This window comes from Morchella sextelata (genome assembly GCF_020137385.1).
Source record: "Morchella sextelata strain SCLS chromosome Unknown scls_14, whole genome shotgun sequence".
NCBI classification, from domain to species: Eukaryota; Fungi; Ascomycota; class Pezizomycetes; order Pezizales; family Morchellaceae; genus Morchella; species Morchella sextelata.
Genome location: NW_025408629.1, coordinates 289,150 through 314,351, shown reverse-complemented (window position 1 = coordinate 314,351; position 25,202 = coordinate 289,150). Strand labels below are relative to the sequence as shown.

The 25,202-nt window shown below is 49.7% G+C and overlaps 7 protein-coding genes across 7 annotated transcripts; 5 read left to right on the top strand and 2 right to left on the bottom strand.

Annotated features, from left to right (window-relative positions):
* Nucleotides 1–416: 416 nt before the first annotated feature.
* Nucleotides 417–3,172, top strand: H6S33_002955 (uncharacterized protein; the record flags this gene model as incomplete). Its single annotated transcript, XM_044834731.1, has 6 exons — nt 417–427; nt 510–538; nt 601–791; nt 853–972; nt 1,137–2,977; nt 3,037–3,172. 6 exons carry the CDS (start codon nt 417–419, stop codon nt 3,170–3,172), a joined length of 2,328 nt encoding a protein of 775 aa, XP_044692162.1.
* Nucleotides 3,173–5,950: 2,778 nt separating this feature from the next.
* On the bottom strand, nt 5,951–7,298 carry H6S33_002954 (uncharacterized protein; the record flags this gene model as incomplete). Its single annotated transcript, XM_044834730.1, has 3 exons — nt 5,951–6,499; nt 6,556–7,155; nt 7,236–7,298. The coding sequence occupies 3 exons, from the start codon at nt 7,296–7,298 to the stop codon at nt 5,951–5,953; spliced, it is 1,212 nt and encodes a 403-aa protein (XP_044692161.1).
* A 1,307-nt stretch (nt 7,299–8,605) lies between these two features.
* Nucleotides 8,606–9,874, top strand: H6S33_002953 (uncharacterized protein; the record flags this gene model as incomplete). The annotated part of the gene is made up of 5 exons (XM_044834728.1): nt 8,606–8,615; nt 8,711–8,954; nt 9,018–9,100; nt 9,151–9,559; nt 9,616–9,874. 5 exons carry the CDS (start codon nt 8,606–8,608, stop codon nt 9,872–9,874), a joined length of 1,005 nt encoding a protein of 334 aa, XP_044692160.1.
* A 1,019-nt stretch (nt 9,875–10,893) lies between these two features.
* On the top strand, nt 10,894–13,360 carry H6S33_002952 (uncharacterized protein; the record flags this gene model as incomplete). Its single annotated transcript, XM_044834727.1, has 8 exons — nt 10,894–11,127; nt 11,570–11,689; nt 11,785–12,222; nt 12,286–12,398; nt 12,457–12,582; nt 12,639–12,949; nt 13,028–13,167; nt 13,229–13,360. The coding sequence occupies 8 exons, from the start codon at nt 10,894–10,896 to the stop codon at nt 13,358–13,360; spliced, it is 1,614 nt and encodes a 537-aa protein (XP_044692159.1).
* Nucleotides 13,361–14,631: 1,271 nt separating this feature from the next.
* H6S33_002951 (uncharacterized protein) lies at nt 14,632–15,771 on the bottom strand (the record flags this gene model as incomplete). The annotated part of the gene is made up of 8 exons (XM_044834726.1): nt 14,632–14,748; nt 15,018–15,042; nt 15,092–15,115; nt 15,230–15,272; nt 15,342–15,362; nt 15,421–15,440; nt 15,492–15,504; nt 15,645–15,771. The coding sequence occupies 8 exons, from the start codon at nt 15,769–15,771 to the stop codon at nt 14,632–14,634; spliced, it is 390 nt and encodes a 129-aa protein (XP_044692158.1).
* A 1,931-nt stretch (nt 15,772–17,702) lies between these two features.
* On the top strand, nt 17,703–18,897 carry H6S33_002950 (uncharacterized protein; the record flags this gene model as incomplete). Its single annotated transcript, XM_044834725.1, has 3 exons — nt 17,703–17,879; nt 17,944–18,791; nt 18,846–18,897. 3 exons carry the CDS (start codon nt 17,703–17,705, stop codon nt 18,895–18,897), a joined length of 1,077 nt encoding a protein of 358 aa, XP_044692157.1.
* A 2,280-nt stretch (nt 18,898–21,177) lies between these two features.
* On the top strand, nt 21,178–22,023 carry H6S33_002949 (uncharacterized protein; the record flags this gene model as incomplete). The annotated part of the gene is made up of 1 exon (XM_044834724.1): nt 21,178–22,023. One exon carries the CDS (start codon nt 21,178–21,180, stop codon nt 22,021–22,023), a length of 846 nt encoding a protein of 281 aa, XP_044692156.1.
* Between the last annotated feature and the right edge of the window lie 3,179 nt (nt 22,024–25,202).

The following is a 25,202-nucleotide window of genomic DNA, read 5'->3' as shown; positions in this document are numbered from 1 at the left end:
CCAAAGAGCAAACAGCGGGCTGCTGCTAGCCGAGCTTAAACTTACAACCGGCGAGAAGGAGGAGGGGAGCGAGCCCGAATTGTTTTGTTTCATATGAAGATATTGCGCCATCGCTTATAATTTTTTCTGTTGGTGCATGGCAAGACCCTTTTATGTAAGTAGGTTTAGCGTGGGGCAGTTTTATTTAATCCTTGCCTAGGAAGTTGCTGCACTGTTGTTACCCCGCCAGTCAGCCAAACGACAACCCCCCACCATCCCGTGGACTTTCAAATAAATTTTCTCCTTCCTCCCCCCTTTTATTTTTTTTCCTTCTTTCCCATCTTCTTTTTTAACCCTCCGCCATCGAAGAGAACGAGAAGAAGTATCAATTGCAACTCTTCACTAACAAAAAACCAAATCTTCCATCACAATTCATAATGGTTTCCTCGTAAGTTTGACTCATTCCCCCTCTCTCGAGGATAGGAATTGGATTGAGGTGACGATGGCTAATGTTTGTTTGCATCAATTAGATCCGTTCTTGGATTCCCCCGTATGGGTGGTATGTTTTACCTCATCTCCATGGTTTTTCTGTCGATGACTGTTTCTGATGGAAATTCTTAGGAAACCGTGAGCTCAAGAAGGCCACTGAGGCCTACTGGGGCGGAAAGTCCAGCGTCGAGTCCCTCGTCGAGACCGGAAAGACCCTCCGTGCTGCCCACTGGAAGCTCCAGAAGGAGGCCGGTGCCGGTACCATTGCCAGCAACGACTTCTCTTTCTACGACCACGTTCTTGACCACATCCAGCTCTTCAACGTACGTACACCCACCCACCTCGGAGTTAACACGGAGTGATGATTAATCGTTCTTAATATAGGCTGTCCCCGAGAGGTACAGGAAGTATGGCCTCCCTGCCATTGACGAGTTCTTCGCCATGGGACGTGGTCTCCAGCGCCCTGCTACTGAGACTGGCCCTGCCGTCGATGTTCCCGCTTTGGTCAGTAAATGTTTTTCCATCTCTTAGGCCCCCCATGGCGCGGTCACTACCCCTCTTTGCTGGCCCCACAGCAATGGACCAATTGTGAATTTTTTATGCCCATCAGATGTGATGATCTATTTCAATATGAACCAGTGCACTAACGCAATCAATGCGAATTATAGGAGATGGTCAAGTGGTTCGACTCAAACTACCACTACGTCCGTCCTACCCTCCAGGACAACCAGACCTTCAGCCTTGCTGCTGACCCCAAGCCCGTCCGTGAGTTCAACGAAGCCAAGGCCCAGGGTATCACCACCCGCCCTGTCCTTGTTGGACCCGTCTCTTTCCTTCACCTCGGAAAGCCAGACCGTGGCCAGTCTGTTCTTCCCATCACCCTTCTCGAGAAGCTCCTCCCCGTCTACGTTGAGTTGTTGAAGCAGCTCAAGGCTGCCGGTGCCGAGACTGTCCAGATCGATGAGCCCGTCCTCGTCCTCGACCTTCCCAAGGAGACCAAGGATGCTTTCAAGCCCGCCTACGAGCTCTTCGCCGCCCAGGGTGATGCCATCCCCAAGATCACCTTCGCCACCTACTTCGGTGACATTGTCCACAACATTGAGATCCTCAACGACATCAAGTCTGTCGCCGCTGTCCACGTTGACCTTGTCCGCAACCCTGAGCAGCTCGAGACCGTTGCCGGTGCTCTTGCCCCCGGCCAGGTCCTCTCTGCTGGTGTTGTTGACGGACGTAACATCTGGAAGACCAACTACCAGAAGGCCATTGCCACCGTTGAGAAGGCTGTCCAGCTCCTCGGTGCTGACCGTGTTGTTGTTGCCACTTCTTCTTCTCTTCTCCACACTCCTCACACTCTTGCTTCCGAGAAGAAGCTCCCCGCTGAGGTTGCTGACTGGTTCTCATTCGCCTCCGAGAAGGCTGTTGAGGTTACCGTCATTGCCAAGGCCGTCACTGAGGGTGCTGAGTCCGTCCGCGCTGAGCTTGATGCCAACGCTGCCTCCATGAACGCCCGTGCTACCTCTGCCCGCACCAACGACCCCGCTGTCAAGGAGCGCCAGGCCAAGGTCACCCCTGAGATGTACAATCGTCTCGCTACTTTCGAGACCCGTATTTCTGGTCAGCAGGCTCACCTCAAACTTCCTCTCTTCCCCACCACCACCATTGGATCTTTCCCCCAGACCAAGGAGATCCGTATCGCCCGTCAGAAGTTCACCAAGGGTGATATCACCACTGAGGAGTACGAGCGCTTCATTGAGAAGGAGATCGAGCTCGTTGTCAAGGAGCAGGAGGCCCTTGACCTCGACGTCCTTGTCCACGGAGAGCCTGAGCGTAACGACATGGTCCAGTACTTCGGTGAGCGTTTGACCGGTTACGTCTTCACTACCTTCGGTTGGGTCCAGTCTTATGGATCTCGCTGTGTCCGTCCCCCAATCGTTGTCGGTGACATCTCCAGGCCTCTTCCCATGACCGTCAAGGAGTCCAAGTACGCCGCTTCCATCACCAAGAAGGCCATGAAGGGTATGCTCACTGGTCCGATCACCTGCTTGAGGTGGTCGTTCCCCCGTGACGACGTTCACCAGTCCGTCCAGGCTGAGCAGCTCGCTCTTGCCCTCCGTGATGAGGTCATTGACCTCGAGGCTGCCGGTATCCACGTCATCCAGGTCGATGAGCCCGCACTCCGTGAGGGTCTCCCTCTCCGTTCCGGAAAGGAGCGTGAGGCCTACCTTGACTGGGCCGTCAAGGCTTTCCGTCTTGCTACCACTGGTGTCCAGAACAACACCCAGATCCACTCTCACTTCTGTTACTCTGAGTTCCAGGACTTCTTCCATGCCATTGCTGCCCTTGACGCCGATGTTCTCTCCATTGAGAACTCCAAGTCTGATGCTAAGCTCTTGAGGGTCTTCGAGGACGAGGCCTACCCCCGTCATATCGGACCTGGTGTCTACGACATCCACTCTCCCCGTGTTCCATCAGAGCAGGAGATTGTTGAGCGCGTCGAGGAGATGCTCAAGTATGTTCCTTATTCCTATCGATGATTAGTAATTTACTAACCACTGTTCTCTTCACTAGGTGGCTCAAGCCTGAGCAGCTCTGGATCAACCCTGACTGTGGTCTCAAGACCCGTCAATGGCCCGAGACCCGCGCTGCCCTTGACAACATGATCAAGGCCACCAAGCAGTTCCGTGCCAAGTACTCCAAGGCTTAATTTAACATAAAGCCATATAATTCTTATTGTAGTAAAACAAAAAGTTCAATTGGGGTAGTGGAGATTCAACATCGGCGTTTTATTGAAAAGTCATATGGGGCATATCTTTTGTTCTTTTCTCTTTTTTGTTTCTTTTATTTTTGTAACATTCTGGGATAACGGGTACGGGTATGGGCGGGGTGCAGGTGTCAATTGATCGTTCAACCGGTGATTAGCTTTTTTTAAAGAAGAGGATTTGAGTATGGATACCTGATTGCTTTAGTCGGGGTTTATTCAACCAGCTCTGCGAGGTCTTGGGGATGCTGTCATAGGGATAAAATGGAAACCCTTTCAACCGGGAAGCTTTTTTGGTCCATCTTGAGTGAGTGATGAGTGTCGACGATGAACTGTAATTTTGCTTCGAACCTGTCAGTCTTTTAAGCCACGTGTAATTCGCCGGTCGCAGGTATTGACAACTATTCTTTTGTGAGGTGGCCCTAGAGTACTGTATCTAAGCAATAAGACTTTATACTAAGCACTCAGTATTTCTCCTCATCTATAACCCTACATGCCAGCAGCGCACCCTCAAGCTCGAGGTAAAGATGAACTGTAAGGCCACTGCGCCTACCATAAAAAGTACAGACAATTCCCAGCATCCGTCAAACAAAGAGTATTCCCGTGAGCCCCGCCCATCCCGGGCACCTGCATACAAAGAAAACCAGTTTCCCCCCAAACAGTGCATCATGGAATATCACTCGCTCTATCGAGGCCTTGTAAGTGATAGAAGGGGGTCGAAACCAGACGGCCAGCGCGAAGAATTGGTCTCCAGAGACCCGAGATGATTGCCAGGTATGGTTGGGGGCTGCTAGGGGAACGTGGTAGGTATGAGTTGGGTGACTCAACGGCTGCAGGTTCGCCCACGCTGCCGCTGACATATCTTGTGTAGGGGTACGGAAAGGCGGCAAGACCTACATGGGATAGAGTTGTCGCCTATGTGCACTAGCCTGAGTTGCACCCTCCTCCCTCCCCCTTTCCCTCAACCCTCTATAACTGCGGGCCTTGCATAGAAAGCCACAGAATCGACTGTAGAGAAGGAGGAGGGGCATTATCTCATCGGCCGGACATAATGGTATAAACTAACCGGAAATAGGAGTTATGATCTCAAGGACTTAATGAGTGAATGGTTCTTCACGTTTTATACTATTTAAAGATCCGCCCATGATGGATTATCCCATTCTCGGCGTTTCTCAGTTTCCACCAATTTCAGTTATATGCTTAGGTTTATACAGTTGGGATTTATTTGGCTCGACGGCCGTAGGGATACAGCTGCTCTTTAGAGTTGGTGGCGGTTCGAACCGGGCTCGTTGTTTCTCGCTTCGTTCTTCCTTGGGTACGTCTTTGTTATGACGGTCTGTGCAAGAATGGTTCAAGGGTTAGTACAATGAGAGTAAGAGCTTGGCTGGTGTGTTTTTAGGTGGAGATCTACCTCTTAAACTGGGGTGCCGGCCTTTTTTATGACAGTAGCCGCCTTCTCGGCCCCATGGAGGGCTAATATTCTGTGTCAGCTCAAGGTATAACAAGCATGTTTCTACAGCAGCCCTACAGAACGTATATATGCTACCGTCTCGCCTGGGTCAGGCAACAAATAAGGCTAAGTAACGAGTGATAGCTTATGAACTTGCCACATACACTGAGATCCCTTAAAGCTAGTGCTATAACCCTATTTCTGGCAATTGGCCAACATAGGTAATGTGGGGTATTGGTACAACACTCTGTTATGGTTAGCCTGAGTCTAACTCGAGATTCGTGTATCCTCTGTATCCCCCTTTAAAATTATTATAATGGGTGTACAAGCACTAGCTCTCAAACCATCCAGTCACTAGCTTTCAAGGCCGTAGCGCTCGCGATAAACTCAGCATTTCGTGGCCAGATCAGTTACAAGTAGCTAGCCATGACACCATTTTATTTTAGGAGAAATAGCTCATTGATTGACATAGAGTAAATGGAATCTATCGACATCTACCTTGGATGCACCAATCACTCGGGGCACCCGACGTTGGCTTTTACTTCGAGTAGTTCCTGTATTTCCCTCAAATAACTAGGCTTATGAGTCATATCACAAGGGGCCTAGCCGTATTCAAGTATGAACAACCAATAAGATAAGAGATTATACACCAATCCATTTCTAGGATACGCGACGAGTGATCCCTCATGAGTCAACCCCACAAAGCATCGTATAATAAGTATAATATTTAAATTCTAAATACATACCGCGCGCCTGTAAGTGTCGCTCATATACCGATTCCATTATCCATTTCCTCGTTTCCATGTCCCATCCCTATATCCAACCAAATGCTGAAGAAAAAGAAAAAGGGCGTTAAACACGAGCAACCAAGAAGTTCTCGCCTCGTATAAAATGGTGTAATATGATATGGTATGGGAGGAATGATGGAACGGAGAACGGAATAGGGACTAATTTAACAATTCAAACTCAACTCCGTAAAAAAAAAAAAAAAAAAAAAAAAAGGAACTAGGAAAGGAACAAAAAAACAGGAAAAGGGGGAAAAAGTTACACAGAAAGTGAGTATAAAGCCTGTGAAGCTAAAAAGAAAAGAAAAGAAACATAAAAGCTGATAATACTACTCAACCCCCGTACCGCCAGCCAGTACTCAAAACCCAAGCCGCCGGGATATCAATGAAGCCTCGATTAAGAGAACAAGAATCCTCAAGCTAAAACCCCTTGGTAACCAACCCGATCTTCTACCTCTACGGCCGCTAAAGAGGAAAAGAAAACCTATTTTATGACGCAAACACCCTAACACTCATATCCACGCTTCCCGTCGCAATGACACACCTCATTCCTATCGCTTTATCTTCAGTTGCCCGTTTACCTGCCGCCCCATTTGTCTTTCCATCCCCGTTGGCGGCTTCCTTTGCCGGAGGCGCCCACCTCAGACAACTCACGAAATGCGCATGTGCATCATCCACCGTCTTAACACATCTCCCATCCTGCGTCAAATCCCAGCATCTGATAGTCTTGTCATCACTGACAGATAATAGGTACTTTCCCGCAGGATGAAACGCTAATGCTCTCACCCAGTTATCGTGGCCGATGAGAGTTTTTAGGAGTGTGCCTCGGCTATCCCATAGACGAACTGACTTATCACGGGAGCCAGTCGCGATGAATTCAGAAGAGGAGGTAGAGGGGGGTGGTTTTTTGAGACCAGCCATTGTAGCAAGGTAAGGATACGAAGTCGGCGGTGCGAAAACACAGCACTCAATTACATGTTCATGGCCAAGTAGTGTGGCCTTGTGTTCTGCTGTTGTAGCATCCCATACTCGAGTTGTCTTTTAGTAGTGTTAGTGAATTTGACGATATACTCTGGGTTCCCGAATTAACAAACCTGATCATTTCCGGCAGACAAAAGCCATCGGCCATCGAATGAAGGTGCCACGTCTCTAATCCAGTCGGCATGTCCATATATCGTCTTGATACAATACCCGGTCGCAACCTCCCAAATTCTTAACGTTTTGTCCCTACTAGCGCTGACTAGGTATTCTCCTGCTGCGCTAGGAATAAATCTCACGGCGCTCACGCTGTGGTCGTGGCCGGTAAGAGTGCGTATATTCTTATACTCGTTATTCGGATCCCATAATTTTATCGTAAGATCACTGGAGCAGCTCGCCAATAGTACTCCCGCTTTCGGCCCTCCGAAATCTACATCCAGTACAGCCTTCGTGTGTCCTTTGATTGTGCGCTCTAGCTCTCCAAGCTCCCAGTCCCAAATCTTAATGGTCGAATCTTCGGAGGATGAAGCGAGGACTGAAAAGACGGGGTGGAAAGCGACGGATGTCACTGGGTTTCGGTGGCCGGTGAGTACATGGCGCGCCGGAGCCCGTGGGAGCCAGCTTGCGGGATCGACGTTGCGACGGGTAAGTGACGTGGGGGTCGCAGAATCTAGCTCCGATTGGAGAGAGGCTAGGCGGGATTCAAGATCCATAATCTACAAACAAGGTCAGGGGATCGATCCCGCCAACAAAACTATGGCCGGCATTGAGTGTGCGGGTTGGAAACGTGACAAACCTTCTTTTGTAACCTGACCACACTGGTCCATTTCTTTTCCAACAGACCCTCGTATTTCTTCATTTTGTCAATATCTAGGAACTCATCCCCCACACCGAGCTCGTCTCGTAGTGCCGCACATGATTGAGGTAGACCAGACGATGAAAGGTATGCAAGGAGGGATTTATGTCTACGCCGGGGGTGAGGTCAGAGCCAACGAACGGGAATCAACAAAGAGGAGGGAGAAGAATATGCCATAGGTCGGGAGAGTAGCGGGGGACGAGAGAGAACAACGCACAGTTCGTCCTTTTGGCGGGGAGCTAAGATAGTACTCATGACGGCCTTCTCCGGGCAGCGGAGAGCATGGGAGAGTAGCGTTACAATCGGGGAAGAGAGACCTTTGGAAGGGGTGCTTCCTCGTGTGAATGAAGTGAGGGTGGGTGGGTGTATGGATTGGTGTAGTCTAGCGAATAGGTGATTGGCTAGGGCTGAAGATTGATAGAATGGAAATCCTAAAGGATTACTTGGTTGTAATCAAGGGATTGATGTAGATGGAGGGGTTATGGACGGAGGTGGGGTGTTTGAAAGATGAGAGTGAACGAGCGAGTGAAAGAGCTGTGGCTGGGCTAGGAGGGGAAGAAGGGTGTTTGTTGGATTGCGGATGAGGTTGTGAAAAAATAAGTGGGAGCTTGATGTTTCTTTCCTTTTTGCGTGGGTGTCTCCCAGGACCGTCTGTCTGTCTCGGTGTAGCAGTAGTAGTCTGTGCTCTCTGGATGCGTGCCAACAACAACGCCCACTTGGACCTTGATAGAGTGATTGGTTGGCCAAACTAGCAAGGGTGGGGCAAGTGATTTTCTAGATTTCTATGCCTGCAAAGCGATAAGCTTTTGTAGGAGGAAATTTGTACGATATTGTATATTTGCTTCTAAATTATGATAAAATTGACGATAATGGGCAAAGATACATGTACATAGAATGGGCAAAGAGGGAGGACGATGATGAGCGTCGGAGAGTAGACGAAGAAAAAGGTCTCAGTAGAGTACAGGCAAGGAACATGTAGTATATCTCTACGATCAAAGTGCGGGAATGCAGTTCAGTATGTACTGGTACCTACAGTAGAGTACCAATTCTTTCCCCTCCCACTCTGTTTCCCTTTCTGTCCCCTTTTCCTCGCTTCAGCGACGTTGCAGCTGCAGCCATGCCCAGTGGAGATCGGTCCCGTCACACCTCCAGGTAGGGTAACTAATCAACACTAACTGCTGTCCAAATTAAGCGACGCCAAGCTCTGTTATCTGATGTCAATAAAGAACGTCAAGCTTTTGAACGTCTTCAAAGCCTCGCAGGGTTCGCGCCAGATATAGAACACGACATAGCACCATTTTCAATTCACAATGACACAAGGTAATTACTTTATGTGTTTTATTCAATATCGCCACAGCTCTGAGACCCTCTACTCTCAAACTTCAAATGCTAACAGTCTTCTTACTCATAAGCAGCATCCCAATTCGAGCTCTCCAGCCCTCCAGAGGACGCAATCTCGGCCCTCACCTTTTCGCCCACAAGTCCTACGCGTCTCCTCGTCTCCTCTTGGGACAAGTATGTCCATCTTTACGACACAAATGCTGGCCTGAATGGCTCCAAACTGACTGCATTGTTCCACGCAGCGCCCGTGCTGGACTGCTGTTTCGGCGAGAACGACAGGGTTCTCTTTAGCGGGGGTTTAGATTGGCTTGTTAAACAGTACGTCCTCAACATCAATATTAAAATTTTAGAGAGGTAATAGGCTCTAACCTCTACACACAGATGGGATCCCGAGACCGGCGCAGAAACAACCCTTGGGTCGCACGAAGGCGGTGTAAAGTCTGTCTGCTACAATAAAGAAATCAGTCAGCCTACCTTTATCTCTCATATATCCGACCTCGCTAACAGGCTTTAGAATCCCTCATATCCGGTTCTTGGGACCATACAATCCGGTTATTCGACCCTCGTGCTTCCACGGAAACCTCAAAACATCACCAACCCCATAAGATCTTCAGCACATCTACCATCAACCATACCCTTGTCGTGGCCATGGCCTCCCGCAGCGTCTACCTTTACGATGTCCGTAACATGGCAGAACCCTGGCAGCGCCGCGAGTCTTCCCTCAAGTTCCAAACCCGTACCGTCAGATGCATGCCCAACGGGCAAGGATATGCAAGCAGCAGTATCGAGGGCCGTGTAGCCGTCGAATTCTTCGATGCCAGCGAGGAGAGTCAGAAGAGGAAATACGCGTTCAAATGTCACCGTGCTGTGGAAGGCGGTGTCGACGTCGTATATCCAGTCAACGCGTTGGCATTTCACCCGAAGTTTGTGCCTTCTCCCTTATTTAGTACTACGTGCCCGATTACTGACTTTGAAATAGCTATGGTACATTTGCTTCTGGTGGCGGAGACGGTATCGTGTCCCTGTGGGACGGAATGGCGAAGCGCCGGTTGAGGCAATACCAAAAATACCCGGCATCCATCGCCGGGTTGTCATTCAGTCCAAACGGAAAGTATCTTGCCATTGGCAGCTCGAGTGGCTTCGAGGACGGAAACGACGGTGGAGAATGCCCACCCGAGAGCGTAAAGATCTTCATCAGGGAGCTTGCTGAGGGCGAAGGTAAAGGAAAAGGACAGTAGGTGATCTTCAATATATGTAATTTTAGGCTTGGAGAAATAGCAGGTATGTGGTGTTGGATGGAGTCTTTGCTTTTAATCTTGCTTTCTTTTGTATCCGGGTTTCTATATGGAGCGAAAAATCTGGATTGGAGGATGGGTCATCGAGGTTGACAATGTGGACTGATGAGCGGGTGTGGGGCATTCTTTGGTTCGTTAGATCCTTGCCACTATCTACTATCCTACCATATCCTTGCGATGGCATTCTCTTTGATCTATTCTTTTCCTTTCTAAAAAATCTCCTGGTTTCTTCAATAAGAGTAAACTGATCTGGAGAACTTTCAGATTATAGCACCATCTGCAGGACAGGACAGCATACAAATTGCGCTGCGGAGTCATTGGCTCAGTTTTTCTCCGTATAATATGCCACCTATAGTTATGGGATCACGAATTTACGGTCCTGGCGCCGGGCTTACAAAGCCCAGCAAGGGTCAATTGCATCTCCAGAGCATGGTGTGCAAGTCTTCAGGTAAGCTTTCGGCTTTAGCTTATGAAGGTTGAGAAACATAAGCACTTGTTAGGATATAGCTTACCTGCGCAATAGAAATGGGACCATGCTCATTTTTGGTTGGATGCGTAAGCGGTTATAAGTATCAGGATTGCAGTGTTTCCATGACGGGTTTCGGCAAGTACATGTATGTATATATATGTACTTGACCTGATTGATTCCTGAATTTTTACTGTAAGGTTTTTTTCCTCACTCATTATCATGACTAGTTTAACATCCAGTCGTCTCGCGTTCAATTGATCGAGTCGAGCAGGAAAGAAATTACTAGAAATTCATTGTCGAGTTGTCATGACCACATATACACACCGGCACATTCCGTCACGATCCCACAAGATCTTATCAGATCCATTACGCCAAGCCAAGAACGTCGCGCGTCGCTCCCTGTACTCAACGCGTCCTACTGTACCATCACCACATTCTCTTCTTTACCGCACATCGCACACACACCACACTCGTTCCTCAATAACCTCGCCTCATGCCTCACCCAGGAAACCCCTTATACTTCAAGGAAACGATCCCCGGCGACTGGAGCGTCAAGGACTACGTGAAGTTCCAAGTCGAGCGTTCAGAGAGGACACCCCGACAGATCTCCGACGGGTGGCATAGGTCGCTTAGAGTTATAGCCGACTGCAAGGACGACTGTTGTACTCAAGACGAGATCGATCAAGCTAACGTTCATCATGGGCGGTGGAAGAATAAGAAAACAGCGGTAAGCTAAACCCTAACCCTGAGATGTTGCGCTAGGCATCGCGCCAAGACATCCCTTTCAACCTCACCTCATCCCAGCCTCCTTCCTTCCATCACCACAACCACCATCACCACATCAAGAATGAACCCCCCCTCATGCCTTCGTCACACATCATCGCAAGTGGGGTGAATACAGATGACCGGTTCGCTTGTCTGTTTCGCTTTGCTTGCGACGATCCCTAGAGCCCGCAGATGACCAGTTCGCTTGTCTGCGTGGCGCAACAGATGACCAGTTCGCTTGTCTGTTGCTTTGTCTTGCAGAACGACCAGTTCGCTCGTCTGCTTGGTCCTACAGGCTCACGGATGATCAGTTTGCTCGTCTGCTGTAGCCTGTGGGATTAGGGAACAAAAACCGTGAAGTCGCTGCTGACCTGTAGTTTGTGTGATGCCTGGTAAATCATTAGGACCGAAAGTATCTCTCCCAGTGGCTAGAAGAACAAGAAGCCAAGAAGAAGAAGGCAAAGAGTACCAATTCTTTCCATATCGGCTCCGTGGGGACGCTGTTTGCTGGCCCTGTCAATAGTGTAAATATTAATTTAATTGTCTCCCATAAATTTTATTAGTAGTTGTGCCTTGTTCTTTTTCTGACGGAGTCGTGTCTTTTCTGCGCTTCCGATAGGTCTATAATAATGGTGAAGGAGCTTCTTCTTCTGCTTCTGCCGCTGCTACTGTGAGTAGCGGCGATGTACCCGAAGGGCTGCAAACTGTGGCCCCAGCGGCGGGCGAAGAAGAAATCGGTGCGGCCATAGCAGTCCCCAAGGACAATATTGACTTCCATTATCTCCTGAACAGCTTCAAGAGCACCTATGAGAAGATGGGGACCAAAACCCTCATTAGTCCGGGGAAGTACCTCGAGACGGAGGTCTACAACACCGTTATTGAGAAAGTCGCCGGCGGCTTCAAGGAAATGAACCAGCTGTTCTTGTGGGTGATTAATCCCGACGATCCAATTGTAGTGGACTGGTTTCCCGAGCTATTGGGGTGGATTAAAGATGAGATAATGCCAATGCCGGCGGTTCATCCGTCCGTGATCTATGCAATCTCTGGATTTAGTGGTGTGAGTTTTCTGGCCACATATATATGCTGCCCACTGCTTGATATAGGCCCTGACTGTCACTAGTTTTCTACGGCCGAGGAGTATCGTGAGTATACGTATACGGGATATATGAAGTGTTATGATAAGGAGAAGAAACGCTTTGATGCGGCCTGGGCCCATAATGCTATGCGTCACCTGTACGTTTTCCACAAAACCACATCTATTTTATCATATTATTCACAGAACTCCTTGCAGGATCTCCTTAGTTTGTGACACCAACGACTTGCTCTTGTCCGATGAGCTACTTGAAGGATCTCTGGAGTGTACACTCTGGGCTAACCTTGTTGATCTCCTCCTCGCGGACGTTCTCGTAGCCCGACGGTATGTCGTTTTTTCTCTGCGTGGGTTATCGTTTCCGTGCTGACCACTCCCCGCAGCCGAGATTCGTCGTTAATGGCGTTCAAATCCCGCCCCGACATACTCCAAGGCACTGACCCGCATTTCGACGCCGTCATCTGTAACCAGGTGCGCTCCCGCACCACCAACTCTTCCCAGTTCCGAGCCCCAGATGAGTGGGGCCTCATTGAGGTGGCGCGTAAGAACGATGGCCCAGACTCTCCGAAGTGGAAGAAGGACAATCTGAAGATGCTGAGAGGGCTCTGTGCGTTGATGCGTTATGTTGGGGAGTATGTTGACTATGACGAGGAGACGCTGAAAAAGTTGCAGTTCCCAGGATTGATACAGGCTGGTGAGACATACCCTTCACCCTCCCCTCTGTTTTCAAGTGAGTGCGATGGATAGCTTACCTATCTCCCCTATTCTGCAGGTCTGGAAACAATGACTATCCGCCTCACCTGCGTGGGCCGCGTGTTCATCAAGCAGGAGGGCGACCTGAGGAAAGTTCCTACTAGCATCAAAACCATCCCCCAAGCCTTTGAGCTCCTAGAGTCCCTATGGCTGTTCAAGGTAAGCCCCCATCACCCCACCGCCGTTACCTTCCATTGCTTATGCCTCTCTATCTATACAGAAAATGATGGTCGACTGCCGGGAAGCTGTACAAAGCTACACAGAGCGGGAGGGGAAGGCACTTAAGCCCGTGGCTCCTACGAGCCCGAATACATATTATCGTGAGAGGCTGTATAAACCGGGGTCTCTTTAAGCCGCGTGTATATTTAGTTGAGCGCGAAGATTTTAGACGATTCCCAGGTTGGGTTTCCTAGTGGAGGATTCGTTATGGGGGGTTTCTGGTCATAGGGTGTGTTGTGTCGTATTGTTATCAATCATCATTCGCAGTGCTAGGTATATAGTTGAGGTATTACGAGATTGAAAACTTCCAAATTCATAGGTTCGAGCTTTATCCTCATAGATTTTGGCTTCGTTTGTAGTGTGGTCCGTGGTGTGAGTTGCAGTAGAAAAATTCAACATATCCGGGCTAAGGCCTTTCCCTCAGGGCATCTATATGTAGTGAGTTAGTAAACCCTCTCAAAATTGGATATTTATCTTTCTGTTCGGAGAGATTACTCTATACGGCGAAAGTGCTGCTCTTTCAATATTGTAGCGTAGGTGCAGATATACGACTGCTCAAGTGGCTTCCAACTACGTGCCCTTCTCCTGGCACGAACTCAACTTCTTAAACCACATCTGGAGCGAGCTATGAAGTTAATTACGAATGTGCACCTGAGTTCTGGGAAGAACTCGTCTCCTGATGTTATCTGAGCATGATGCAAAGCTTATGACATGATTTTGGGGCGATTTTCACATACATGCGGAATGGCCAGCCCGGCGAGCTTGACTCAAATATTAATGAATTAAACAAAAAAAAAAAAAAAAAAGCTTGACCCAAACGACTTTGAGGCCGAGTTTCTGCTCCTCTACAGACATATATAATTCGATCTTAGTTATTTGCGTGTGTGATATTTTATCACGGCCATTCATAATACAGTACTAGTACTACCGATAACTCCATCTATTTCAAGTTCAGGCACATACTCTAACTATGACTTGGGCAGTGTGGTCCACGTGGCTAGCATCTCGAGGAAAGTATTCCTGTTCTCAATTGACTACATCAGGGTGTAGGTAATCATGTAAATATAAAACCTATGATACTACATGTATCCTTCAGATTCAAGAGTCAAGACCACGACGACCCAGAACTGTTATATACCAAAATTCTAAACTCAATGTCTTATCCTGTGACACATATTATATCAATTGATGCGCACTCAAAGATGTACGACAGGTAAGTTTTAGGGCACCGAGAGGGTTTATATCCTATCATTCCAGACCAGACTGTTCTATAAAAATGCTTGAATTTAAATACCTGAAGGTGGAAGTCTCGAGTCTGCTCGCTCGAGCAGAACAAGAAATACACCTCAAGAGGCAGAGGCACCTCGAAGTATTTCCTTCTCCCCAATCATGCTGTCTCGTGGACTATAATATTGACAGGGAGGGAACACTAGTCCTGTAGCTGATCATGATATAGCCTTTCTTCTCTAGTCCCCTTATCTTAATCTCTGCGTCTTCCCCCCTGAGTATGAGCCCGAGTTGCTATTAGCTGAACGTTAACGGTCTTCTTTCAGGCTTTAGGTAAAAGTAACTAGTTTCACCGGGAGATGCTTGATAGCCCGATGTTTGAGCTTTAAGGTATCGACAGCTCCATACAGCCACTCTACAACTAGTACTTCTTAGGCGTGAGCAGTATATAGTTGAGGTCGTATCAGCTACACCTACCCACGGGCTTTCCAAACCAAACTCACGAGCCATCGACTCTGGGCATTTGTCATAGAAAAGCAACTCATTATGCTCGACGGACTCACCAGAAAGAACCAAACATCCCCGTATCTAATGTCCATATAGCGTTTCCCATGGCACACCAGAATGATCGGCTTACCTAGCTAACTGTAGTGGTACAAACCTTCACAACTATGTATCTGATAAAGTCTGCCTAGATCCGGGACTAGCATTCTTCCCTACTCCAGTCCCGAAATTAAAGGCACCTACCAGCAGACGTCGGCCCACCATGCTTCACCTTCCGCATAGCTCTCCCGGTACAGCACGCTTCTTCACCTCACCTATCCAATTGATGTTATAGCGCAAATGCTAGTCCCAAACTCCTTCTTCTTCAGGCGCTTATCTCATACCTCTTGGATACTTTACGCAAGCTTGTCATCCGGGAGTTGGTTGGCTTCCCACTGATACTCCACCTCCTAGTATACGTACTGCCAAATAAACCTATGTCTCTTTAACATTGAATAAGCAATGTCTCTAGCACTGTCCTCTTGAACACTAACATAGTAGCTCGCCCTCGAGTACGTAGCAGCAAACATCACACAGCCCAAAGCCAAACACCAGCCATGTATACGAGTGTTTGAACGACCAGAGGAGCAAAAAAGGGCTATAAACTCCACAAATCGCGGCCTGCGGCGAAGAGAGACTGTTCTTACCCCCTTCACATTGTTCAGGCTGTGTTGTATGCTTCGGCTTCTGGTTCTCTAGTGGGAGTATAAGTTGAATACCGAAGGTATGGCGCAGGGCCCAGAGGATGTAGAGTACATATAGGTACTGGGACATATGTGGTCGTTGGAGCGGGAGAATTAAGGTACATGTATCTACTAAGTTCGCCGCTGAGGACCGGTCCCTGGCCGTGTATAATGAAAACAGTGAGGCTGCTTAACTGCAGTTCCGATCAATTATTCATATCAAGGCCGCATTATATCCCAGTCCGAATACATAGGTATATTTAGTTGTGAGTTCGGAGAGCACACTCAAGCCTGATAAGATATCATCTAGATACGACATGGGAGAAGGCCGTACTGAAAACCTTCCTCTATTATTTGCGAGGATGGGAGGAATGCTGTCAAGTGCCAACATACGCCGGCCTTGGATTATATTCCGGCCCTGATCCAGGCCCGTGTGGATTGCTCCTTCTGATACAAAGCCCGAAACCAGGGTATAGAGAGGCAGGATATCTCAACTAGCTATGATATTACTTGCGCTGTAGGCCAGAAGAGAAGAGTGGTGTCTGTAGGTAGATTTCGGAGCATCCTGTCTATCCACCTAGGATGATTCCGGGATTTTATGCTTTGCTACATAGCGGAGCCATGTCACGCCATGACAAAACTCTATTCCGTGCCTTATGCGGGGAAACAGGGTTTGTGCCCATAGTACGACGTAGGTACATTGTAGGCGTGATACTTCGATTTTTCAAAATTGGTCCACAGCCGATGTTGAAAGTAGGGTTCTTGTCTACTCCAATACTGTGTTGGGCTGGGCTCGCTGGCTTGTGAGCTGTGTGTAGATATGTAGATGTTGATTAATCCTCCTCTGAAGCCTATGAAGCGTATATGAGACCCCGGGAATGGTCGCCGTAGTTCCATTACTCGCTCGGAGGGCGTGGACGTAGCTATCCCTCTGTGTTGGTGTCTTGTGCGGGAGCGGTATGTTGCCGTCATGAGCTCGCATTCGCTTTCATGCCGGTTCCCGCATGTATCAATGAAGTTCTTTGTCTTTAGTGCCAAAACTGACCAACGCCAATTGCGCCGAGCCCTCATTCCGGGAAGAAAGTGTAATCATTTAAGAAGGTTATTCGGATATCGGATCGGGAACAGCAAATGATACCACGTCGGGCAATAGGAATTGTGCTGCTGGTAGAATAGATTTGTCGTGCCCTCTTAAATAACAATCCAGCTGGCCAGTCCACCTATGAAAGAGGTGATATCGATATTAATCATTTACCTCCCGCCTGCTTCGACATCCAGCTCTAACCGTTAACAGAAGTGATAGCTACACATTAGTACCGGAGCTCAACGAGTAAGTACTTCCTACCGTTACAGCACTTCCAGCGTTTCTGCTGTGTGTCTGTAGCCGCCGCCAATGAAAACCCTCCCCAGGCGGAAAACAGGATCTGATCCCTGCCTCCGTAGGACCGTATCATAGCCGTTTATAGCCGCACCGTCTGCAGGGTCATGTGGGCGGGTGAGACATCGAGTGAATCTCAAAGCTTGTCAATCAGTCAGGAAGGAAACAGAGACATGTCAACAGAGATTTTCAGTTGTCAGGTCAATGGATTGATTGCCATGAGCTATCCCGCGACGCGATATCGATGCGATTCAAAGAGAGAAGAGAGACAGAGCACAGAAGAATGGGCCACCAGTGCGAGTGAGAGAGCGACGGATGAACAAATACCCAGCAGCTGTGGCTGTCTCCCGTGGCTGAAAGGGCCCCCCGGCAAGAGCCGAGGTCTAAGCGGAAGGAATGACGCCGCACTGACGGTGGCACCCCCGGCACTCCCGACAGGATCGGTCTTACTGTTCTTCTCTCTCCTCTACATACTCTCTTTTACCTTCACCTCGCTAACCTAGACTCTACAGACTCTATCTTACCTATCTTTCTATCTAATTCAGCTCTGGGAAAAGAGATATACCCCCCCCCCCCCCCCCAAGGATACAGAATATTACTCGGGACACATACACTCGCACCTAGATACATACACCAGTTAGCTCATGCCCGAGGCCGTCTCCTTCCGCAACAGCCATGGCGAGGCCACAGCAGCAGTCCACCACGATCCCATAACCCCCATACCAAAGCCCACACCGACGCTCCTCCCTCCCACACATGACAAGCGCAGTCTCGACTACATCCTGCGGTCCGGCGTCGCCGGGGGCATCGCCGGCTGTGCAGTCAGTCCCCCCCCCCCCCACTCCCCACCTCCGCACCCCACCAACTAACTCCCCACCCCCCTAGGCCAAAACACTAATTGCACCCCTCGACCGCGTCAAAATCCTCTTCCAAGCCTCGTCCCCCGCCTACGCCAAATACAGCACCTCCTGGCTCGGCGCCATCTCCGCCATGCAAGACATCACCCACCGCGAAGGCCCACTCGGCCTCTTCCGCGGCCACTCCGCCACCCTCCTCCGCATCTTCCCCTACGCCGCCATCAAGTTTGTTGCCTACGAGCAGATCCGCTCCGTCCTCATCCCCACAAAGGAGCAAGAAACCGCGCCCCGCCGCCTCCTCTCTGGCAGCGCCGCCGGCGTCACAAGCGTCTTCTTCACCTACCCGCTCGAGGTGATCCGCGTGCGGCTCGCCTTCGAGACGCGGACCACGGCGCGCACCGGGCTATGGGGCATCTGTCGCCGGCTGTACCGGGAGCCGACGGGGGCGCCGGCGGTCGTCGGCGGGAGGCTGACCAACTTCTACCGCGGCTTCTCGCCGACAATGCTGGGCATGCTGCCGTATGCGGGGATATCGTTCCTGACGCATGATGTAGCGGGGGACTGGCTTCGGCGGGGGCCCGTGGCGCGGTGGGCGACGGTGGCGGAGACGGATGAGGATGGGAGACATGGGGGCAGGCGGCCGACGCTGAAGGCGTGGGCGGAGTTGGTGAGTGGTGGTGTTGCGGGGCTGGTGGCGCAGACGGCGAGTTATCCGTTGGAGGTTATAAGAAGGCGGATGCAGGTTAGTGGGGCGGTGGGCGAGGGGGTGGGCGTGGGGATTGGGGAGACGGCGAGAAGGATTTGGAGCGTGTGTGGGTTTCGGGGCTTTTTTGTGGGGTTGGGGATTGGCTATGTGAAGGTCATACCGATGGCTGCGTGAGTATCCCCTCCATTTTCGTTCGCGAGATGTTTACTGACTGGCGGTGATAGAACGTCGTTCTACGTCTATGAGCGCTGCAAACTATACCTCGGGATCAACTAGAGCTCCAGCTCCAGTCCTCTTCCTTTAAATTGCCCTTCCCGGCTTTTCCTTCCTTCCCTTCACTTCCCTTTTCTTTCCTTGCCGTTTCTTTCCTTCCCTTCTTCACTTTCCTTCTGTACGCCCTAGAAATAAACTGTACCCTTCTCTTCTGGAGTTTTTCCCTTGTCTTTTTTCCCTTTTGTCATTGCCGTTTTTCTTTCCCTTTTTGTGTCATTAGTATTCCCCGTTTTAAACCATTTATTTTTCTACTCTCCTAGTTGGTACTTTACTAGATGGATACCTCTTCTTTTCTTCTTTCTTTTCTCTTTTCTCTTTTTTTCTCTCGTAGTTTTGGTTTGTTATGTTGGTTTGTTGGGCTTGCTTGCTTTGCATTCTGGGGGTTTTATTTTCTTGCTTGTCTGCTTTGGATGCTTTGGATGCTTCTTTTTTTTATATTTGCGGGGACGAGGCGGGAGGTTATGATACGGTATATACGGAACGAACAAACGAACGAGAACGTAGGCTTTCTGTGTAAAAGTAGGCGTAGACGATTGACAATATCCACAACACATTTGAATTGAACTGAATCACACACTCTCACTCGTCCCCACTACCTCCCGCAGGGTGTTCTCCACAATTCTTGGTTGCTTCCTCCTAGCTCGCACTAAGAAAAAAAACTCTGTTAGCACCACCACTAGTATCCCACAACCCCACTACAAGAGCGCGGGGAAAAAAAGGATTTCACACCCCGCTGTGGAGAACCAGCTGTAGGGAGGTGTAGAGGTATGTAATGATCGCACCAGGGGTCGAACCTGGAATCTCTTGATTTCGGATATTGGGATCGTAGTCAAGCGCCTTGCCATTGGGCCATGCGACCGATGCTAACGGTGCTGGGGTTGCGGGATTTCAGGGGAAACGGGGGTGGACAGGTGGCGGCAGTGGTGGTGGTGATGGTGGTTTCTTGAGTGTCCCCCGTACTTGTTTTGGGGGTTTTTGTGTTAGTATAAAGTATGCTGCGAGTGAGCCTCGGGGGCTCGAATTTAGGGAGTACTGCTGTGGTGCTGCTGGTATTAGTTGGCTGTTGCTGCTCGGGACTGTATCGTATTTAGCAGACGCTCTCTTTAAGTTCAGATTTCGCAATGGCGCATCTTAAAGACTGCCTAGTAAAAAATATTTTACTACTGCAAGGACCATGTGGAATATCGCGCCTGGTCAAGGTTCCACGCTCAGTTGAAGGGCTCCGGGAACAATTAAACCTTCGCAGAAGCTTTGACTCAATTGCAAGCCCCCGGTACGTAAAGTACCATAAACAATTGACTCTGTGTCGCTAGTGCTCAATTGCAATCCAGAGTTTTGCGGGCAGCCAGGTCGTTATTCAATCCCATTAAATTTAGTACCTATTGGTATGCGCATATAAAGATACGAAAGAAAATCTGGGGGCGGCTCTACCTAATATATAGCCAATCTACGTAGGGAGTCTACGTAGATACAAAAAAATCTATCAACGCCGTCGTCCAAATAGTAGCCGCCAGCCCAGTACAGCCAGTACACACCCTGCGTACAAGCCATCCCTTTCTCACAACAACCAATCCGGAAAAATATTTCCCCGCAACTGCCAACCCAGCGCCCAACACGGCTAGCGGCCCCAACGTCAGCTCAGGGGTGGCGAAGAAAGCTCTGTCCAACCAACAATTACACAACCAACGAAGCTAACCCGGAGTAACAGGAATATTACACAAAACATCCATACCTTACTACATCACCACTGGCACAGGGGGGGCGTAAGTAAGAAGCCTGTTTTTGCCTTGTCTGTCTCTGGCTAAGAGAACAGATATTCACAACTAATTAATACCCTGGCAAACCACCCCCCAACCCAACCCAACCCCAACCTCCCCCAACTCAACGGTCCGCCGGCCGGGTGTTTCGGTGTGGATTCTAGAAGCGCACAGACTGACTAAAACATCTACTCTAGGTACATGTATGCATTGTACCTACCCGGCCCGGGATTGCTATTGCTTTACTCTACTCAGCATGACCCCCTTGTGGGTCTCCCGAAAACAGTAAACACAGAAGGGGGGAGGTAGAGGTAGAGGATGATCCCCCTTCTCTGTCTTGTTTCTTGGTGTGCTTATGGGGATATATATACCTACCTCTACCCCCCTACTGTCTCGTGGTTGTAGAAACTTGCTGGCTTGCCATTGTGCTGAAAGACCTACTTACCTGAACACCTGAACACCTGAATACTGAATTCCTGAATACCTGACCAAAACACAACACCTGAACCCCCCAAAAACCCACACAATGTCCCTCCTAGCCCTCCCCAACGAGCTCCTCCTCCCCATCGCCGAATCCCTCACCGACGCCCACGATGTCACTGCCCTCCTACAGACCTCGCGCCGCCTGGCCATCCTCCTTACCCCCCTCCTCAACGAACACGCCCTGCAGCCCAAACACTCCATGACCGCCCTCTTCTGGGCCGCCGCCAATGCCAATGCCCCCCTCACCCACCTCCTGCTCACGCAAGGCTCACGCATTGTCGTCCCTGCGCCAACCACCAAAGGCGCGCTCCGCGAACTCCACAAGTCGCCGTCTCCCTGCCCCGACACCGTGCTACACTACGTCGTCGCCCAGGGCGTCAATCTCACGCTTCAAGACCGCAACGGAACAAACTGGTCCGCGCTACACTGGGCCGCTGCGCGCGGCGGCGAACACATGATCCGCTTCCTGATCAACCGCGGCGCTGACGTGGATATGCGCGATCACCAGGGTCGGACGTCGCTGCACCTAGGACCGTGGTTTGGGACGAGGGTGGTGGAACTGCTGGTGGATTGTGGAGCGGATATTGGTGCGCGGGATGGGGAGGGGAACACGCCGTTGCATGCGGCGGTGAGGTACTCGAAGGAGGTGGCGGAGGTATTGTTGAGGAGGGGGGCGGACCCGAATACAAAGGATGGGGAGGGAAGGACGCCGCTGCATGTGGCGGCGGATGGGAGTAGAGGATGTGTGGGGTTGTTGCTGGCGCACGGCGCGGATATGGCGGTGAGAGATAAGGCGGGGAGGACGCCGCTGCATTTGGCGACGAGGTTTAAGGGTGGGGCGGAGGCTGTGAAGTTGCTGGTGGAGAGGGGGGCGGGCATTATGGCGTAGGTGGTGGTGGTGCGCTGTGGTTGAGGGTTGGTGTTTCCTTGGGTTGTGATACGATAGACTTGGATTTGGTGTATGATAGATATGTCGTTTTGTAGTTGTATTTGTACTTGATTGATGTATTGTAATTCCTGAAAAGATATATAGAATAATAATTATAATGGCACTCTTCCAGCCTTTAGCATATTGCCATTGAAATTAATGCTTTTCAGTGCGTTTCTGGCATCTCGTTTAGAATCCAAAGGGAGATATCCCAGTGACTTGATGAACTAATACGCGAGATTGGTACATGGTTATTCCTATTCTTGACATTGATGGAGCGGGTGATGGAGAAGGAGAGAAGGTTTTCTTCGCTTCCCTCCTAGATATGCTAGTATCCTAATGACAACTAGTCCTTTGTGCTACATGTTTTTAACAGGTGTGGCATGTAGTTGTGTCTTGTTTACTAAATGATACTAATGGGTGATTCCCACGCCTGAGGTGCGAAATTCTGTGTATATCTGTCTTTTCCTTTATTCCCAAGGCCCGGGACCGGATTTATCTCTGGTATCAGGATAGGAGCATAGTAGCCTCTCTGAATTTCGCACGTTCAGAGGTTTAACAGTACACGCCAGTTTGTCCAGCTGTCCCCATAAACTCACAGCGACAGACCAAATCGGCCTACCATGGGGATCGACCTTGCACTATATTCCATCCAGTCCCGGAGCTTTCAACCGCCGTTTAATAAACAGACTCTTGGTTTTTAAAAATCCCCACCGTTCCCGGGCCTGGGTCCTCTCTGCGGAGGAGAAATACATGGACGAGATCCCTTACCTTAAGCCATAGCTCTATAATAAAAAGCACGACCCGCACAGGAGCTACAGAAGGGAAGAATTAATCAGATTCTTATGTATGTACCCGGCTAGAACTAGGACTTAGCTAGGGCTTTAGTAGAGCTCATTATGCGTATACATCTTCATTAACTTCTTGGTTGATATCATCAGAAAATATCTGGCATCTGCGTTAATTGTACGTATACAGTAGCACCGAGCTCCCGAGTATATAAATCTACTCGATAAAACAAAGAACAAAAAAGTTCGCAATACAGCTTCGATTGCTACGTCTTTTCTACGAGTCCCGGAGGTTGAACGCTCGCAGCTAAGTTCAGGGTCAGAGACTCTAGATCTAACCGCTGGACCATCCAACCCACGCTCACAGCTATTTCTTTGTAGTCTTAGCTCCATCTGGGCTCCCGGTTTATACTATCTTGGCAATGCTTTATGGGGAGGACCCCGAGCGGGAACGTGTTCTACACAACGCAGATCTGAGTCGTCTGCTTCGTTCCCTATTGGATTCTTGATTGCCAGGGTTAAGCTATGTGGCCATCTGCAGCGTCTGCTCGCCTCCGCGCCTGGGATTGTATGGTTGGAAGATGCCCTGCCGAGTGTGTAGACCGCATGTGTAGGTGCGGACAAGGTGAAGGCTCAGGCTAGAATTATCTTGTTAGCAGTTTGTGGCCGTTGTACTAGACATAATTGTTTTAATCGCTGGATACTATGTCCGGAGCTGTCGACTCTTATATAAGCTTCTCGGAATATCATTGGCCAGTTTCTGACAAACAGAATAACTTCAACCATCCTATTATCATCATCAAATATTAATATATTCCAACATCCACAGAAGAAGAAGGGTGGATGGGTGTTGGTCATTACTCTTAGCTCATTTTTGGCACGAAACAGTACTCTCCCACGGCGATAAGAACCTAAAGAATAGGAAGCGGTCAAGTTCTTTAGACCCATCTTACCGTTCTGAGCAATTTTCAGTTCCCCACGCCTCATTTTAAAGATAACGTCCCAATCCTTCATTCTAGAAAGACTTATACCCAGGCTATTAGAATTATGCCTTTACTCTGGGGACTTACCTGTTTACAACGCCATGAGGGGTCTAAGGGCCGGATCCATTGGATGGCCATGATTTGATGACCTACAGATACTTGTAATTACACACGCGCCGCCTACCTGTTGAGCGGCCCTTACAGGCTGGTGTAGTCGTTGAATCACCCACCTAGCCCTTAGCATGCAAGGATTCTTGGCAATCGAGTGACTAACCATGATCGATAATTCGCGCATACGGCCTTCTCTATGGATACCACAATAGACAATCTCAAGTTAATTTGATGGTCGTAGATACATGTATATATTAGTAAATTTACGTATAGACGAACTCTCTCACTGGACAATTGTAGCCCGAAGCACATGTATTGATGTCGAGAAAGGCACTCAAGCTTACATGTACATGTATGTACTAACAGGTGACCACCCAGCTGTGTGTCGCCACAGACGACTCCCGTTCTACGGCCTAGTAGCCAAGCACCCAACGTCGAAAGTTACCCTGAGAGTGTCGGTGAAAATTATCGGCGAAATCAGATCCTTGGCACGAAGCACCCCCAGCTTTGTAAGCTCTGCAATTCGTCCAAACTTTCAACGCCATGGGGCTCGTGTTCCCCACCACCCTCCCTCCTCCTCGTGGGGGGAGGGAGCCATCTTCGCTGCTTTCCTCTTATGAGGAAAGCAGCACCCTCATATTCTCCTCCCTCCCTCTTGGGAGGGGAATATATCATGGGGCCCCTGTGGCCCCTGTGGCTCCCCTGGGCTCCCCTCCCCGGGGATTACCCCCGCAGCCCTTCGTGCCCCGTGTGGCTCTGCTCCTGCCCTGTGTGGCCCCCGGCTCCCCCTTCTCCTCCCCATTGTGGGAGGAGAAGGGTTTTATTATTTGCTGCCCCCCTTCCTTCCTCCCATGGTGGGAGGAGGGAAGGGGGCTTTTTTCTTGGCATTTTTTCCCGCCCTCCTTCTCTCCCATTGGGAGAGGAGGGGGGCTTTTTTGCGTTAATTCTCCTTGCCCTCCTTCTCTCCCTGATGGGAGGGAAGGGGGGCTTTTTTTTTAGTCATTTTTCCCTCTGCCCTCCTTCTCTTCTCCCCTGAGCGGGAGGAGGGAAGGGGGGCTTTTTTGCGTTAGTTCCCCCACATCCCCCCTCCCCCGTTTATGGGGGGCATTGTATCTTTCCTCTCCCCTGTTAGGCTCTGGGTGACGCCGAGGACCCGACAGGAGCGAATAAGGTGGTTTTATGGGTGCGGGGGCCGGGTTCTCTCTTCTGTTTCTTCTCCTCTGTTGGGCTCTGGGTGATGCCGAGGGTCTAACAGGTT